Source organism: Lissotriton helveticus, chromosome 6, assembly GCF_964261635.1.
Source record: "Lissotriton helveticus chromosome 6, aLisHel1.1, whole genome shotgun sequence".
Classification (NCBI taxonomy): Eukaryota; Metazoa; Chordata; class Amphibia; order Caudata; family Salamandridae; genus Lissotriton; species Lissotriton helveticus.
Genome location: NC_136067.1, coordinates 1,276,512,800 through 1,276,530,941, shown reverse-complemented (window position 1 = coordinate 1,276,530,941; position 18,142 = coordinate 1,276,512,800). Strand labels below are relative to the sequence as shown.

The 18,142-nt window shown below is 41.1% G+C and overlaps 2 protein-coding genes across 2 annotated transcripts; one reads left to right on the top strand and one right to left on the bottom strand.

Annotated features, from left to right (window-relative positions):
* Positions 1-3,949: 3,949 nt before the first annotated feature.
* LOC144762679 (uncharacterized) lies at positions 3,950-9,426 on the bottom strand. Its single transcript, XM_078647922.1, is given in 6 exon segments — positions 3,950-4,512; positions 4,515-6,092; positions 6,668-7,042; positions 7,273-7,387; positions 8,246-8,374; positions 9,391-9,426. Coding segments are annotated over 6 exon segments (2,796 nt in total).
* A 4,195-nt stretch (positions 9,427-13,621) lies between these two features.
* Positions 13,622-17,155, top strand: LOC144761708 (uncharacterized). The gene is made up of 7 exons (XM_078646964.1): positions 13,622-14,297; positions 14,599-14,655; positions 14,745-14,862; positions 15,012-15,148; positions 16,288-16,534; positions 17,062-17,073; positions 17,109-17,155. The coding sequence occupies exons 1-7, from the start codon at positions 13,671-13,673 to the stop codon at positions 17,153-17,155; spliced, it is 1,245 nt and encodes a 414-aa protein (XP_078503090.1). The 5' UTR covers positions 13,622-13,670.
* The last annotated feature ends 987 nt before the right edge of the window (positions 17,156-18,142 follow it).

The following is an 18,142-nucleotide window of genomic DNA, read 5'->3' as shown; positions in this document are numbered from 1 at the left end:
GGCAATGGTATACAAAGTGTATACAGTGGTGTACATAATATGATATCTTGAAGCAGGTCTTTTTGTGGCTGATTCACCTAAGGACAAGAATCTGTGTCCTGTATCTGTGTTGAGAGAAACATGTTTGCGTAGCCAGTCAGTGTGCTAGGGATGCTTACACCGTGGATGCCTGTAGTATGCCTGCTGTACGTTTGAGGGAAGCCCGAAGTACGGATGCCTCTACTGTACCTGCTCTGGGTGGAAAGAACACTTGCACTGTGAATAACTGTAGTTATTTGTGAGGAACTCATTAACTATGGGTATCTGTCCTGTTCCTGCTCGGCATCTGAGGGATACTCGCACCATGGCTACTTTAGTGCATCTGCTTGTGTATAAGGGAGTACTGCACCTAACATTTCCATCTGTATTTATCCATATTTATTTTTTGCCTTTATAACTGGTATATATTTCAATGTTTATTTTGTGCTTTGAGAATAAATGGAGCCATAACATTGTATATTTCTGTGTTTATTTAACACTTGAACATGCATACATGGATGCCTGTCACAATTTAGCAAATTAAGCAGCCATGTATAACTAAACACTACACTCATAAGTACATATTAGTGTTATACTACAAAAATATGTTAACATATGCCTATTTAAGGAAATCTCATCCTGTTTTTTATTTCCCTATGATTTATGTATGTTTAGTGCTAGGAGGTCAAAGTCTGTGCCAGAAAACAATGTGAATATGTACGTAAATATTTGAAAGTTCCATCACTGACAGTATAAGATAGGTTGCATTCTCAGAAAGTTTGAAGTGATGCCATCAATTACAGCCAAAACCGGCGTAAACGCAATTTGACCAGTTGAGCACATTTACATTTGTTTTAGGCAACCAGACTTGTTTAGCTGTCTGCCCCTCCCTCGGGCTAGCTGCAAGACTAAAATATACCCAAATTGCCACTCATAGTGATTGTGTCTGCCCAGTCCCTGTGAATTGTACACCTTCTTAGGTATTTTGTGAAAGTGTTTTATTTTTTTAATAGCGCATGCTACCTATATTGAGTCTTTTTGAAGCTGCCTACATATTTCAATACAACTCGAACATGGCGGTAGTAGATAGTGAGACCTTTTCTTTTGGACCTGGGACATTAGGTGGTTACTGTGCACTATATGTGGTGGGCACTGCTAAGGACGGCGGGACGGCACTGTTCAGGACGGCATTTGTTTTAGCACTTTGTGAAAGCTGATAATCTAAATCATTGCAACTGACATGCCTTTATTTAATTGCCTCAAGCTGTGCATGGTGCGAGCGTGAGACACACTGTTAAAACATGGTATTTCAAGCTGGTATTTATTTAAAGTCTTATAGTCTGAATTCAGCACCTGAGCATAATAGGACAGAATGTATGAAGCTCTGTGTTTATACTGAATAAGCAGCTACCTATGTTATGCCATCTATTAATGTAATAACTGCACTTTCACAATTGCTTTATTAACCTTCCTGCTTTCTCAAATTTGCAGAAAATGCACGATTTTTCGAAAATATTTCTTGGGGGGGGGGTAACCGCCCCAAACCCCCATTTTGGGGTTCGGGTTCGCACACTGCACTCGCTTGCTACGGTGCTGTATGCAAATCACTTTGCGGCTCACCACTTTCAAATGTCACCCACCGCCCCTGCATGCAGGGGCCTGGAGCAAGAGGTGGCCCAGCCTGTATGAGAAAGGCTAAAAAGAAGAGCCACAGAGGAAGAAGTAATTGCAGTGGGGCATACGAATTATCAGGGTTCTGTATCCTTTGTTGTAGCCAAAAAGGAAAATATTTAGGAGTTTTGCTGCTTTACAAATTCTTTGTTTAAATGCTGGGTCCGAAGAAAGTGGCCACATCTGGCACATTTCTCTGAGCTGTATAACTTCTCTGGTGGCCGAAACAGCCATATTGACAGTCCTTTTGTCCAAGGTGCTCTAATATGACAGTGGTGCAGAATTGTTGCCTTGAGAAAGCTTCTAGGCATACTTACCTGGGAAAACCACTGGAGCATTTAGGAAGGACCAAGTATAGGGCATTCCTGTGGGCGTAGCTTGGCCTGCTGCAAGATGGTCGCACTCTGAGTGGGCTCTGTCGGCCAAGCTCCAAAATCCGACATAATCCTGACGACAACCAAATCGTATTTGCTTGTTGACGGCATTTCCTGACTCGGCGTCCCTGGTGGAGTAGATCGATGCCTCTCCTGCCCCTTGGTGACATCTGGAGGCCGAGAAACACCGCCCGACAACGACGCTTTGTCTGCGCACTGCGGCCGGCCGTGATCGGCCCTCCTCCCTCTTTTGCCGAGCAGGGCAGGCTCCTGGTGCTTTATATTGCCTGCTATAACGATGGTGGATTTGGGGCTGTGGGGTCTGGTGAGTGACATCGAGCTGCGACCGTCTCTGACGGGGTTGGGGGTCTGTTGGCTGCTCCGCCCGGCCCAGGCCGCTGCGGCTAGGGCGCCATCTCTCATACACCTCGGTCGTACTACATGGCGGCCGAGGGCGCCCAGGCCCGGTGACGGGAGCGACGACCCCCACGCCCAGGTCAAACAGGATTACTTTAGAAGCCATCCCAGAGTCATTGGATGATCATCCAACTACCATAGAAGTCATTTACACATCATCAGACATCATCAAGCTCTTGAAGTCATCAGCAAAGCTGCAGAAGCTCAGCCTGATGATTTGAGGATGACTTGAAAATGAGTATCTGATGACTTTAGTAGGTGTCATTATTCGTGATGATTTAAGGATGACTCGAAAATGAGTACCTGATGACTTTAGTAGGTGTCATTATTCGTGATGATTTAAGGATGACTTGAAATGAGTATCTGCTGACTTCAGAAGGTGTCATTATTCTTGATGATCTGAGGATGACTTGTAAATGACTCTCCGATAACTTTACAAGATGACATTGTTCCTGATGACTTAGGGGCGATTTGAAAATAAGCATCTGAATACTTCAAAGGTACTATTGTGTTTTCAATAAGATGTTTTTGCTTCTGGTGATTTTAACAGGAATTGCTTGTCTATTTAAAGAGCACGTCCACCACTTTGGTTTCAGTTTTCCAGAAAAATGCAAACTTTGGATGATTGCACAATGAATTGCAGATAAACGCAAAATGCCATATACATTTTCTATTATACACAACTGAGCATACAATGTGCTTTAGCAAACTGTGTATAAGTCAGCGGTTATTTTTTTAACACATTTATTTATTTTTTCTCACTTTCTTTTTGTACAAACCAGGTAAAATAAGCATCCACTGTAAAAAGAACAATGCCTAACATTAATGAAGATGAACATTGGCCATTGTATGCATGGTCACTGAAGTAAAGTGACAGTGAAGTCTGAAAATATGCATAAGGATGAACTAAATAACTTAACAAAAATAAATGCTGCACATTATGCAGCAGAATCTTTACCTAGCCATCTGATATTTGATAATTTGCACTCCAAAACAATACACCAAATAAGGAAAACAAGCACCTATCAAACAAATACACACATTCTGAAAGATGTCATTGTATTCACAAACAAATGCAAAAAAAATCAACATTTTACTTTTAATGGGAAGGTTGAAGCTTTTCTAAAATGAATTGAGAGCACCCATTGGCCATACTGTATTGTATTTGATGTACTTGCACTGCTCCCAGAAATCAATTTGAGGATACCAAATGTATTATTATCCTCCAATTTCATATTTCTGCACATTTATAAAACTTTTTTGAATGTTCAGTTGTACATTTTGCTTCTATATTGATATACACTTTATTATTTGGCCAACATTACTATATTTTATGAGCAGTCTAGGACCCCTGCGTAGGTGTCGCGGGCCCCTAGGTGTCCTTGGAGCACATGTTAAGAATGCTATCAAGATCATTTCTAATCAAATGCGCTATAAAAAGAGACAAGAACTTTCTATCATGATTTGCCTTAATCGATTTCAAATCTATTTGGCATTTCACTTACAAATGATTCATTTTCCACCTGAATGTAAAAACAGGCACATTTTATCATAGATATCCTGATAGCTGTGATGTTGTTATCTACTACTACCAGATGAACTGGTTCACTGATGTCATAGGATTCACACTTAAGTGGAAACATGAGTGCTAGATTAATAGACACGTCTGCCTGCTTACACTGAATGAATCTAGTGACCCTGCCATAGGCAAACACCTCAGATTCGGTTTCATATTTTATTACACTTTGGTCTCTCCTCTGAATACAAGTGTAATTTGAGCTGTAAACAAGAATATTGCTTTGTTCTAAAAATATTTTGTTATATGCTACTACATCAGAGCCTAAAATATGAGTGATCTGAGTTACTGCTACATATTCATTCTCTGTTAAGCTGTAAGGGTATGTAGAACCAACACTGTAAATGCAATTTTCTAGTTTTAAGTATCGTTGTCTGTTTCTCTTATATGAACACATCATACCCTGGTAAAATTCTGCCTCAATACTATCAGGAGGCAAATGATTTTCCACTAACACGGTATTACTTGGATCATATTTACTGCATCTAGAATTTGTGTTTCTATACCTACTGTACCATGCACATGTTGTAAAAGGAAACCATTAAGATCTTCAAAAACAAAACAATTAGCAGTAAACAGAGGCCCTGCTGCTCTTACACTGTCTACTAAGTGGACCAATTGATGAACATTCATTATCAAAAATCTTTTTTCATATAAATCATTAAACAGTTGCACAAACAAAAGTAAACACTGTTCTGCTATATTTAAATCTTCCTGGCTAATGTCATCATTTAATAGCTTATGAATTGCTTTCATAAGTACACAAAAGTGTAAATAGCGTGATCTATCTAAAACATGTTTTAAAACAGGCATTCTATAAAATAAAAGAAAGTTTCGAAACTCTGAGGCCTTCCAATATGGTAGTTCATCAACAGACCTTGGAACTCTACTAACATCCAGTGTGGGTTTTATCTGTTTCAAATAGACATTAACCTCTTTGACTTTTTCATAAAAAGAGTATGAATGATGCATATATTCTTTAGTGAACCAGATGGTCATCAACAATTTCATAACACCACTACATACGCCATGCATGTAATCAATCACAAATCCTCTGCTTACACAAAAATGTTTCAAAAACATGAACCACGTGGGACCTTTGATCCCTCTTACACTGTAATCAGAAAGTCCTCTCTCAATATTAGCTATTGCATTGTTTACATCCGTTTTATTAGTATCAAGTTTCCTTGGTGGGCCTTTTGGGTTTTCAGCATTGTAGGGAAATACTTTACAGTGCCCTTTTCCTGAAACAGTGACTTCACCCTCTTGTAGACAATGCCAGCACCCAAACTTCCCATTAAACTGGGTGCTGTTTGAAACAAGACAACGAGCTGGTAAATCACATGTGATTGTCAGAAGTGTAGCGTGGCAAGTAAAACTACAATTGTTGTGATCTTTAAATGACACTCCACTTTCCATCTGTGCAAATTTGTTATATAATGGTTTTAAGAAAGACCACATTATTGGCTTTTTTGCGGAAACTCAAATACCATATAGTAGTATATTTTCACGCAGCTTGCTTTGAGATGCAGGCAGCTCGTTTACCATTAAGTACACTGGCCACATTGATATTTTTGAACTTTTAAATACAGGAACACCGTCCGTGTTCATTGCAAATGAAAGGCTGTTAGGGTTTTTCAGGAATCCACTCTTGAATAAATCCAAATACATTTCCCCATCATATACATCTTTCATTGTTTGTTTCTCCTTCTCCATATAGTGATCAAATCGATGTTTCCTCACCTTTTCTGTAAAATGTCTTCGCCTAAACATAGTCTGTAACTGTGCAATTACGCTATGCTGAATGAAATAAGACACTGAGTCACCTTGAGTCAAATCTTTCCCACAGTGTTGGTTAGTACAGGTCTGACTGTTTTTATCAACATGTGTATAGCAAGTGGCACAATAGTAAGTAATATTTGGGGCCTTAACACTTTTTGTTATATATTTGTGAAGGTGATACATAGTTCTGAACATTCTATTATCACATGGCAAGAGCAAATAGATGAGATTCAGCATATAGCCAGCTGCCTCATGTTATATGTTATGTTATGTTAAAAGGGTGCTTCTATAGCGCACGGCTACTCCAAGGAGTGTCCCGGCGCTGTCGGAGCCTCACAGGTCAAGGGGAAGAACAAAAAAAAAAAAAAACAGGCGGTGCAGGCAACAAGAGAAGAGGACAGGGTGGGAGAACTTATTGCTGAAACAGCCAGGTTTTCAGATCCTTCCTGAATGTCAGAAGATTAGAGCAGGATCTGAGCGCGAGAGGAAGATCGTTCCACAGCAGGGGCGCCAGATGTTTATAGGCGCGTCCGCCGAGGCGAGCCCGATGTATCCTAGGGGTGACTGCCCTGGCTTGTGACGAAGAGCGAAGGGATCTGGAGGGAAGATAGAAAGTGATCCACTTCTGAAGATAGCGGGCACCTAGACGATGCAAGGCTTTAAAGGCGATGGTCAGGGCTTTGAAAGCGATCCGCTTCTTAATGGGCAGCCAATGGAGGGTTCTGAGGAGCTCCGATGCCCTGGCCCTTCTGGTAAGGCCAAATATGGCCCGGGCTGCCGAGTTCTGTACTATCTGAAGGCGCGATATGAGATAATCCGGTAGGCCAATCACTCAAGCGAAAACGAATAATAAAGCAACAAAGCAACAGTATGATGACCCCTAAGCATTTGTTGGAGCCCTCAAAAATAGGTGAGGATTCATCTGTGGCATTAGTTTGATCAGAACAAATCTGAATTTCTTCATACTCATTTTGAATGGTATATCCAACGTGATCCAAAAGTTGTTCAAAACCAGAATCCGAGTCATTAATTAAATCATCTTTAGGCTGAGCATCCATTTCACCATTTAAGCTGCTACAAAGTGTATCCCAAACAGCGTCAATTGGATCATCATCTGTGTCCTCTACTGGTGGGGTATAATCTGGTAATGCTGTACAGTTGTCTGAATGCAATGTACGCTCTGCAGAAGGGGATGTATGAAGAACTATAACAAAAGAAAGTATGTCATTGTACATTTAGTAAGCAAAATATGGTTTATTAGATTGTAAATGTATTATACGTCAGTAACCAATTACATTTTCTGTTACAGAAACTAAATGTGGGTTGATGAGGACCTTCATTTTTGCAAGTGATGTACTTTCAAACTATATACTTTCATGCATCAAATTGTTAATGCAAGCGGTATAAAAAGTAGTTTATAATTTCATACTGTACCATTGGGGATAATGCCATCTGCTGGGCTTAAAGTATGCAAGGATCCTTCTTTTACTTTCTTCGGTGCTGCATGCTGTATAATGATGTCATCTGCTTCTTTAATGAATTGGTCTGTCTACTCTCAGGCAGAAAAAGGACAAATTAATTCAATTCAGCACTTGTTAACGTGTAGCACAGGACTTTTTATGACTTCTAAAAGTCCCCCACTTTTCGAGCAATTCTTGTACCCACAGCATTAATTCTTTAGTGTCTTGTGTGTATTCACCACATATGCATGGCTATTGGGGAGGGACATGAGAATGAACAAATAGTGTTTTGGTACAATAATTTCCAGATGGTTGAGTGTGGTGGTATTGATTTGGCTTCATGCAAACCAGAGAAGCTGGTTTGGTGACTTATTATGTTAATACTGTATTCTCTAAAGTGGACAATATAACTTTGTGATCACATTAAAAACTTACTGCACCATTTAATTCAAAACACAATGGTTTGTCTCCGCAGAACATGAATTTGCAGATGATTACAGTAATATAATAAGTACATAGATAACAATAATTTAATTACCTACATGTTCCTTCTATTAAGGGCTTGGCTAACTAAACTACCACAAGAAAGAAAACAGCAGGGTAAAACTAAACTCATGCATAGCAGATCATACGCCTTGCAAGGCAGCCTCTTTGACACTCTTGCCTCAAAAAGAAAGAAGAGCCATCTGAAGTACTATTAACTGCATCTTAATGTCTCTGTAAATTGGACGATTGATATCATCCTAATCTCAAAACACAAACCTCTAGGCAATCTGAGCCACATGTTCAGTTGAAAGTGACTGGTGTAGAAAGCAGACTTCAATAAAAAAATGTCTTTATAGATGAGAGTGTCTTCTGAGGTTACTGGCCATTGTGAGTAAATCTGTTTTGTAGATTGAAGTGTCCTCTGAAGTGATTTGGTGTCATGTTTTAAAATGTGGGCTTACCTCTAATAACCATTTTCTGTATGGCCCACATTTCTTTCCTTTTCCAAGTTGTCCTCCTTTATTCACTGGCTTAATTTTTTCTGCTTCCAAGTCTTGAATAATTATTTGCAGATTCAACAGATGTACATACTGTGGAGTACAGATTGAACTACACTTTCAATATGGAAATTGAGCTCTGGGTCTTTCTCGCGCAGACAATACTTTGACTTCCTCAATTGGTATTATTTTATGATGCCAAATGTAGGAAGGTGAATATCTGACTATGGTTACCCCCAACTTTTTGCCTAGTGTTTAGCTGGTTTTTTACTTAGTTGGCCTGGGATCCTGCTATTCAGGGTCCCAGGCTATCTGCTCTCTCTTTAAAATGGACTCCATGTACCTTAGGTACATCTCCAATTGGATACTGGGTCACACTTATAAGCCCCTCTATTGTGTACTATAGGTACCCAGGGCATATGTGCACCCAAGGCCTACCAGGGGCTGCAGCTTGTATTATGCCACCCCTGGCTGGCCCTACTAAATTGACACAACTGGCTGATCACTCAGCTGGGGCAGAGTGGTGTAATCATCCTTTGCTTAGATATAGTATACCTATTTCTAAACCTATATAGACACATATATACCTATACGTCACTCCTATGGCAGGCCTTAACAATCCCGAAGGCAGAGAGTGCTTGGTATTATGTGAGATGGTGCTCTAGCATGAGCTGAGCCTGTCTGCAGCTTTCAGAACCATGTCCTTATAGCTGTTCTATGATATAGCCATACCATATACTTTTAAGTGCAATATAATCCTCGCGGTCATTGCTAACTTTGGTTTGGCTTTATCAAAACATGTTCTGTAAGGTGTCATACGCTTTGGAATACTACCGCCTCACCAAACCCAAACACACCCTAAACCCTAAAATTAACCATGGCACCCCAAATCCCAAACACACCCTGAACCCCCAAATTAACCCTTGCACACCAAACTCAAACACACCCTAAACCCTAATTTTAACCCTTGCACTCCAAAACCCAAACACACCCTGAACCCCCAAATTAACCCTTGCACCCCAAACCCAAACACACCCTAAACCCTAAAATTAACCATGGCACCCCAAAACCCAAACACACCCTGAACCCCCAAATTAACCCTTGCACACCAAACCCAAACGCTTGTAGGCAGAGAACATAGTCATTATGTAACTTCACCTTACTGTGTCATTTCGACTGTTAATTTTACACCCTCCTTGATCCAGGGCATTGCCATATCATAAATCCACATCCCAATAACAAAGCTGTGTGCATCAGAAGGAGAAAAGGACCCCTTGTTTAATTACAGCGCTGCTCACTGAGGAGCATGGTGCCAAGGCACAAATAAGTCTGCTTTTCCCTTTTTCCAATGCAGGCTTTTTCTCACAAGTTGATTTTTCACCCTTACTTGCCACAATCACTCATTTATGCTTGCTGGATGACCTTCCATTTGATAACTAAGTGCAAAATGCCCCCAAAGATGACCCCGTCCGCCCACTACCACACATAATTTACCCATCACATCAACATCTTTAATGCATCCTCTGTCACTTGAGGTTGTGTCCTCCCCTCTCTCCTTCTCTTCCCTCTCTCCTTCCCTTCCCTCTCTCTCTCTCTCTCTCTCTCTCTCCTTCGCGCTCTCTCTCTCTCTCTCTCCTTCGCCCTCTCTCTCTCTCTCTCTCTCTCTCCTTTGCTCTCTCTCTCTCTCTCTCTCTCCCTCCTTCGCTCTCTCTCTCTCCTTTTTTCTCTCTCTCTCTCTCTCTCTCTCCTTCGCTCTCTCTCTCCCTTTCCTTCACTCTCTCTCCCTCTCCTTCGCTTTCTCTCCCTCTCCTTCGCTCTCCCTCTCCTTCGCTCTCCCTCTCCCTCTCTCTCTCTCTCCTTCGCTCTCTCTCTCTCTCTCTCCTTCGCTCTCTCTCTCCTTCGCTCTCTCTCCTTCTCTCTCTCTCTCTCTCTCTCTCTCTCCTTCGCTCTCTCTCTCTCCTTCGCTCTCTCTCTCTCTCCTTCGCTCTCTCTCTCTCTCTCCTTTGCTCTCTCTCTCCCTCTCCTTCGCTCTCCCTCTCCTTCGCTCTCTCTCCCTCTCTCTCTCTCTTTCCCTCTCCTTCGCTCTCTCTCTCCCTCTCCTTTGCTCTCTCTCTCCCTCTCCTTCGCTCTCTCTCTCCCTCTCCTTCGCTCTCCCTCTCCTTCGCTCTCCCTCTCCTTCGCTCTCTCTCTCTCTCTCCTTCGCGCTCTCTCTCTCCCTCGTGCTCTCTCTCTCCTTTGCGCTCTCTCTCCTTCGCGCTCTCTCTATCTCCTTCGCGCGCTCTCTATCTCTCTCTCCCCTTCGCTCTCTCTCTCTCTCTCACCTTTGCTCTCTCTCTCTCCCTCTCCTTCGCTCTCTCTCTCCCTCTCCTTCGCTCTCCTTCGCGCTCTCTCTCTCTCTCTCTCTCTCTCTCTTCTCCCCCCCCTCTTACCAAACTTCCAAACACCTCTGGCAAAACACTTATAAGGTCCCAGAGGGGAGACCTATTGGCTATGCCAATGCTTTTGCTTTATGTATTTGACATTGTAATGCCTTTTGTTTTATTTATAAAGCATTACATATTGCACAATTAACGTACAATACTACTAGCAAAGCTAATATCTTTAGCTTAATAAAAGGTGAAACCTATTGCATTTTTAATGCTTGCCCTTTCATGTTGGGGGTGCCGGTGGGCAGAGGGTAGTGCTACAGCGCGGCTCCAGAAATCATTTCTAATCATTACTCACCATTACCCTGAAACTTTTAAACCCACAATCATTCGTCAGTGGGGCCCATAACACTGTACGTTTACTCTTGTACACTTACACTTGGCTTCAAGGCTTTTGGTGAATCACACTGGAGAAATGCTGTAACATTTGGTGGAGTGTCTAAAACCTATTTAAATCAGTTATTATTTACACCTATAGATTATTACACTTTACCAAGGTTTTATTCGAACATTTAATTATTCAGACGCACCACCATAGTGGCAATGGATCTGCTAGAAAGAAAATTAGGCGTAGGAAAATCACAAGATCAGCTTTTAAAATTCCATTTTCCCAATTTTATTAAAAGCAAAACTTTATTATGTCTGACATTTATGCATTAATAAATTCTTTAATCAGTAAAATCTTAATCTTTATTTTAAAAATGATCATTTTATTTAGAGCTCAGGAAAAATCGCTTATTTTAGAAATCAGTTAATGTTTAGCAAAGAACAGATTATTCCAAATTCATTCTCTCCTAACATCCCTAACTAACACCCTCATCTTATCCTTCAATCCTGCAAAGCAAACAAATAAATCATAAGAGTCTTACATCCAGGAATCGGTCATAAGTCGGGCAGCACTTCCAGTAGAAATCGAAAAAGCGACCCCTTCTAGACAAAACCAGGGGTTTTTATACCTTAATTCCCTAACTTAATCTATCTAAATAGTAACTATCACTACTTATTCAAACTCTGATTGGACAAATTTGGGGTGGGTGAGCATCATCTCACCATTACAACATCATTTTCTCGTTGGTTCAGCAGAAAAATAAAGGGTCTTTGTTTTAGGACAGTCCATAGCTTAGCTATTTCCTTAAGTTGAAACATCGCCTCCCATTCCCACGACCACAACATTCAAGCGTCCATGTTTGGCACCCATCCTAGGTTCCGGGCCAAGGCAGCCTTGAACCTCCTCGAGCACAGGCAGTTCACTCTGACTTGCAGGTTTTGGCACGCCTGCGCTGTCCAGCTCTTGCTCACTGTTTACCCGAGCGTCCATTTTTTTATCTAGGCCTCAGAAGCCACTTTTGGAACTATCATAGAAACACACACATTCATGTTATTATTGAATTTAAACCCATTCTGTTCACCTCCCACCATACTAATGTTTCCCATTAGTTGTTACCTAGCAAATAAACCACACAAATGCGTTTTATACTTACATAATCGACCACTTCTTAGCACAAAAACGTGTAAAATAAGCACATTTAGTCTGCGTTTGTTTATATTTAAGCTGCGCATTAATTCACAATACAATAAAAACACATATTAATTAATTATATTGCAACATGCAAGCAAAATTAGTACTCCCGTGTATAATAAAATGTGTGCATCTTATTCTATGGTTGATTAATTTCACAAAACACCTTTAGTAAATGTTATCGTTATGGGACATTGACTTCAAGGGGGGTACACAAAATTTTGCGTTTGCCACCTCGCTCCATCAGTAGCAGGCATCTGAGACTCTATGCATCTGTGGGGATAGGTAACTTGATTTCCCGTCACAAACCCCAGTGTGAAAGTTCACTTATTGATAGTTCTTCTATTTCTCTCATAATGCCTCTACTTTGCTATTACTATTTGTCCTGAGCAGCAAGACCTAAGCATACACTCTGGCTCTCCAAAAATAAAGTTGATTATTAGGTAATTTCCTCAATGGCCTTCAGTGCATGCCCAAACACTTCTTTGTAGTCCAAAATCGAGGCATATTAGATAGAAATTGCACCAGGTCAGTGTACTTTTTGGGGTGCTTTTCTTCAATTAAATCTGTTAATCAGTTTGATATGCTTTGTATTTTACCTCTGAAACTTAAACCACACAAACTAATTCCTGATTTTTATATCTAGCAGGACATAATCATGGCTTCATTCAACGTCCTGTTTTTCACTTGCGATCATTCTGTGTGTGTTCGAAAAGATGGTGACTTCCTGCTTTTGGACAATCCCGGGAAGTTCTTTGTAAATGGCTGGTCGAAAATCTAGATGAAGCTGGTCGGACAATCACCGAAGAGAGAGATTTTAAAGCTATTATTCTGTTCCAATCATCTGGTAAGCACAATAAGTAAACCTTTATAATAAGTTTGCAACTGCAGGATAATGGTACAAATTATCAACCTGTTTCAGTAAAAACCTAGATTTATGATTATTAATCCAATAATGGACAGTAAAAATGAACATGCATGTCCTCACATATGCCTTGGATTGCTCTCCAGAGACAAATGTAACACTTATGAAAAGGGCTGAAACGTTTACCTTGTGGCACAACTATAAGGCAGCCATTTTTGGATAAACTATTTTATTTAGGCAACTTTTTTCAGGAGGTTCAAGTTCAGGCTTACAATGTGTACTGTCTATTAAGGAAAACTTACTTACTTGGTTATGGATAGATTGTACATTCGTCCTTTATTATCAATACCTCTTTATTTATATATTATGGCTAGAGTGTGAAGATAAATTGCAAGTGGTCAATGTGTTATCTGTTTTGAAGTTTATATGTAAATATATTTTTTTTCTCTTGCTTTTTTTTTAGTGAAGAAACAGTGTCTAATGATTGAGGATATTTTTCAAGAGATAATTGCAAGCTATCCGGGCACAACAGAGGGTCTAAAACAGGTGTTACTTCAAAGGGCACTAGAGGAAAAGCAGATGTTAATGGACTGTGGCAATCGGGGAAGCGCTGGTAGACTTAAGAGGCTGTTACGCGAACTACAAGAGGAAGAAATTGCAGAGAAAAGATGCAAGGACAAAAAAGCCAAGCAGAGTGGACTGGATTATATAAGAGTTGATAACAAAGATCATGCTGAAAGCACAACTTCTCAGCCTGGTGATGCAAGTTTGCGGATGAATTTGCAGAAACTTGAAAACCTGGCCCTTTTAGCAGGGATGGCTAGTGTCCTTCATCAAAAACCCACAACTAAAAATTACGTATCAGACCGTGAAAATGAACTTGTCTTTGAGTCCCCGCTTAAATCCAAATATCAAGGACAAAAACATGCCTCCCTTTCACCACTGCACCAGTTGATACCCAAAAAACTATTCCCTACACGAGAGCAGGCTGTTGTGAGCAAAGAAGTAACACCTACTAGACCCTGCAAACAAGATCCCAAAATGATGGTAATACATATTGTGACGCCACAAGATTTTGTGGCTCACGGCTCACAGTCACACAGCCTGGCCTACTGTGACTTTCCATCTACAGCAACAGCTGTGGATGTGAACCATACCCCTTGCCATGATGACCCATTTGCAAGCAACAAAAACTTTGACCAGAATGTAAGCAGAGATAAAGGAGTGCTGCCATTATACACATTTGCATATTGCTAAGTCTGTATGCCAGCCTTTTTTCCTTGGTTAACAGAATATGCCTTTGGGTGCCAAAACCACAACTTCTACCTGTTATCTCTGCGAAAAGCCTAGATACTTATTAATAAATAGAATTAATATGGTGCATTCATTTCCTCAACAATAAGGCACATATACCTACCTGTTGAAATATGAATAAACAAATGGAAAACTGTTTGACATGGTCAGTGTAAATGAGGGTCTAATGATTTATTTTCTTTCCCCCCCTCAGGACAGTGAAGAATCCTTTCATTTGATGATGGAGGAAAGTCCATCACTCAACACTGGGGTAATGTTTTTTGTTGTTGTGTTTTTTAGGTACATAGGAAATTGTATTTTAACCTGTATGGTCTAATTATGATTTGCTTTTTCTCTAAGGAAATGGTATATAACTCCTTGGCCATAATTAATCACAATGAAAGCTATTCTGTTGGCCCCGGTTCCTGTCTGAATGAGGAGTGTGTACAGTTACGAGCTGAAATCGAACACTTAAAAGGTGCGTGCTTGATATTCTACCTTCCCATGTAAACTGCAACACATTCACATTAATCTTTTTTCCACCGAAACACAAGTATTGCCAAAAAGTATGCTCGTTATGTGAATATTGTGTTATCTGCTGCCTTTAACAACTGTTTTTGATTATAGTACAGTTGCAGGTAACTTGCAATAGGGAGTTGGCTTTAGAGTATTTGCAAGCTGCGATGTCTGCTTTGACCAATTCAAGCAACTTAACAGATACACCAGCATCAAAGATATGCAGTCGACCATTCACTGTACAAAAGGTACTTATTTTCTTTGCCACTCTTTTAGCACAGTTAAAGTGTATATATTATTATTATTATTATTATTGGACATTTATTAAGCGCCTGATTACGCCACTGGCGTGTCTCCGCGCTATGGCAAGTGGTGTGGCTGTCCCCCCCTCCTCCCAACCAAGCTATCTACTGAAACAGGTGCGTTTTAAGTTTTTTTCTAAACTGGACTTCGCAGGGTTCCAACCGAAGTTCCAGTGGCAGATTGTTCCAGCGCTTGGGAGCAAGGTATCTGAAAGATCTGCCTCCCATGCGAGCTTTAAATATTCTTGGGACTTTTAACAGCCCGGTCTGCGAAGACCGGAGACTGCGTGCAGGCTCATAATGGGCTATAAGGCTCTGGAGCGGGAGAGGTGCTTTGCCACTCAGGATACGATGGCAAGTGGCAAGAGCCTTAAACTCCACTCTCCTCTCTATGGGGAGCCAATGAAGCGCACGCAAGGCCAGTTTGGCGGATGACCTCCTGGGGAGTCTGAGGACCAGCCGCGCCGCTGCGTTTTGTAGAACCTGCAGGCGGCCGAGGACCCTGCCTGAGGCCCCCAGGTAGAGCAGATTCCCATAATCGAGTCGGGAGGTAACCAGGGCATGCACCAGTGTCTGACGAGCAGAAGTGGGAAGCAGATCTAATACTTTCCTGAGAGCTCTCAGAACACCGAAACAGATCCCTGCCACTCGACCGACATGTGGGCCAAAGGTGAGGTCCTTATCCAACCATACGCCAAGGTTTCTGGCCTCGCGGCAGGGAGCAGGAACCTCCCCCAGACACGGTGGCCACCACGCCGACGACCACGCAGACGGCACTCCCCCCACCACGAGCACCTCGGTCTTGCTCCCGTTTAACTTTAAACAGTTGGCAGACATCCAGGCAGCAAGGTCATTCATGCAGTTCCTAGGGCAAACCTTGTAGATTTCCTGCATGAGGACTTTGAAATCTTTCTGCATGCAGTGTTTGTAAATATGGCTGCTTTATACTGTTGGAGGGAACCTAGCAAATATTACATTGTTAGCCATGTATAGATGCCAAATCAAAAAACCACTCTTCCTATATATATATATTAATATGTAACCTAACATGATGGCAAATAGTTAATAGTTGTGTTATTTTGCAGACTGATATGCAGCAGTTGGTGAAGGACTCAAATGATCCTTCACGGTTCAAAGATGTTCTCATTCCAAAGCGGAAATTGCACAAGCTCTTGGAGGAAGCCAAGGCAGCTCGGGACACTGCAGGTTTTCTTCTCAATGGTATCAGCGAAATACTTTTTTCTCCAAAAGAACTTGCATCTGCAAAAGGTGTAATGAAGGCTCATGCTGGAACAGCTGTCCTTGATGAGGAGAAGGTCGATGCATTATTTGGTAAGATATTACAAATGTTCAAAGTAACATTCATTCGATCTTGGATTGAGAAAATTCATTATTATACATGGTGTTAAAGGTTTGCATGTGTGGTCTGGTATCAAATAATGGTAAGATGACTCAATCATTACTCAACAGATGTCTGCAAAAGAGCAAGAAGAGCAATGGGGGTCTTGTAATTTATTAACAATTTGTGCTGAGTTTGTGCTTCAAATCTAGCACAAAGCCATGAGTTGTGGTTTTATTTCTAAATCTGTGGTCCAGGTGAGGGGCTCAAACTGGATGAATGGGTGATAGGAAACTGAACTTATAAAATACTGTGCTTGCAGCTTTTATTTAGCCACATTTGCCTCTTTGACCAACTGCCCTTAATGTTACACTTATGAACCCTTGTAACCCTAACAATATCTCATCTGGCACTCTATATGAAATAATGGAACAAACTTTTTAAAGGGAGCTCAGCCCTATTAAAATCTAAAAATAGTCGTAGTAACATGATACTGATGTATGTTATTTTATTTTTCCAGAGTTTATGAAGTATGTGTGCAGTACCAACGGCTGGCCATCACTGGACTACAGAAGTATGAGAAGGAAGCTGGCGATAAAGATTTGCAATGCTAGGAGAGGATTAAAGAAAACTCCGAATCTAGAATCAAAGGACTAAGTTGCTGGTTTCTGTTAAGCAATTTGTTCTGGTTGCAATAGACTGGCCTTTTTTCCCTCCTTTTTTTCCTGGACTTTTTTCTGGATTTTTCCTCTTGTTCGGTATCCTGGCCCCCATGGGGCGAAATATGTGCTTTCGATAAATAAAATTACATGTTGACATATACCTTTTGAACATTTTTCATTTCAGCACTGTTTGGTTTATTCTTTTGCCACTGGTCACCATGTCAAACAGCTTCAGATAATGCTCTGTACCTCAAAATAAGGCAAGTCCCAGTGAGTCAGGAGTATGGGAGTAGCCGCACACGTAAACAGTAGCAGCTCATATAGGACGTGCTGTGGGGAGGGGAAGGGTAGCAAACATGGACATACGTGGAACGGAGGAATGTACTTACTTTCCTTCGTTCTGTCGTAAGACCGTGTTTGCTACCCTGCACCTCTCCGCCCGTGCCACCCCCCTGTTGCATGCCCTATGCAAGCCGCTACTGGTTGTTACGCTTATCTGAATGCAAAGTATAACATTCTTGCAGACCACTACTTTTGAATGAAGGTGCTTGTGGTATTTCTGCAGCAGAAACCTAGCTAAAATTGCATTTTTCAGATTTATTTTAAACAGGTATCTACCTCTCACTATAGAATTAAAGAGTAATCTTTCCAAAGCAGGAGAAAATTTATCTGTTTATTAGGACCAGGTTTAGAGAAGCTTTGTGTTTGGTTTGCTTGTTTTATAATGCAGACCTGAATCAAAATCCTTTTCAGGATTTACAAATCGAAGCAAATTGGTATTTGGTACAATCCTCATCCAAAATGGGAAAGGTTCCACGTTTGTCTAGACATAGTATTTGTAGGGTACCAGAACGGTACCCTTCCAGTACAAAACCCAGGCTAGACTCTCAGACAACATTGCATTCTAGTGCAGTGGTGTTAGAGAGAGGGATAGACATG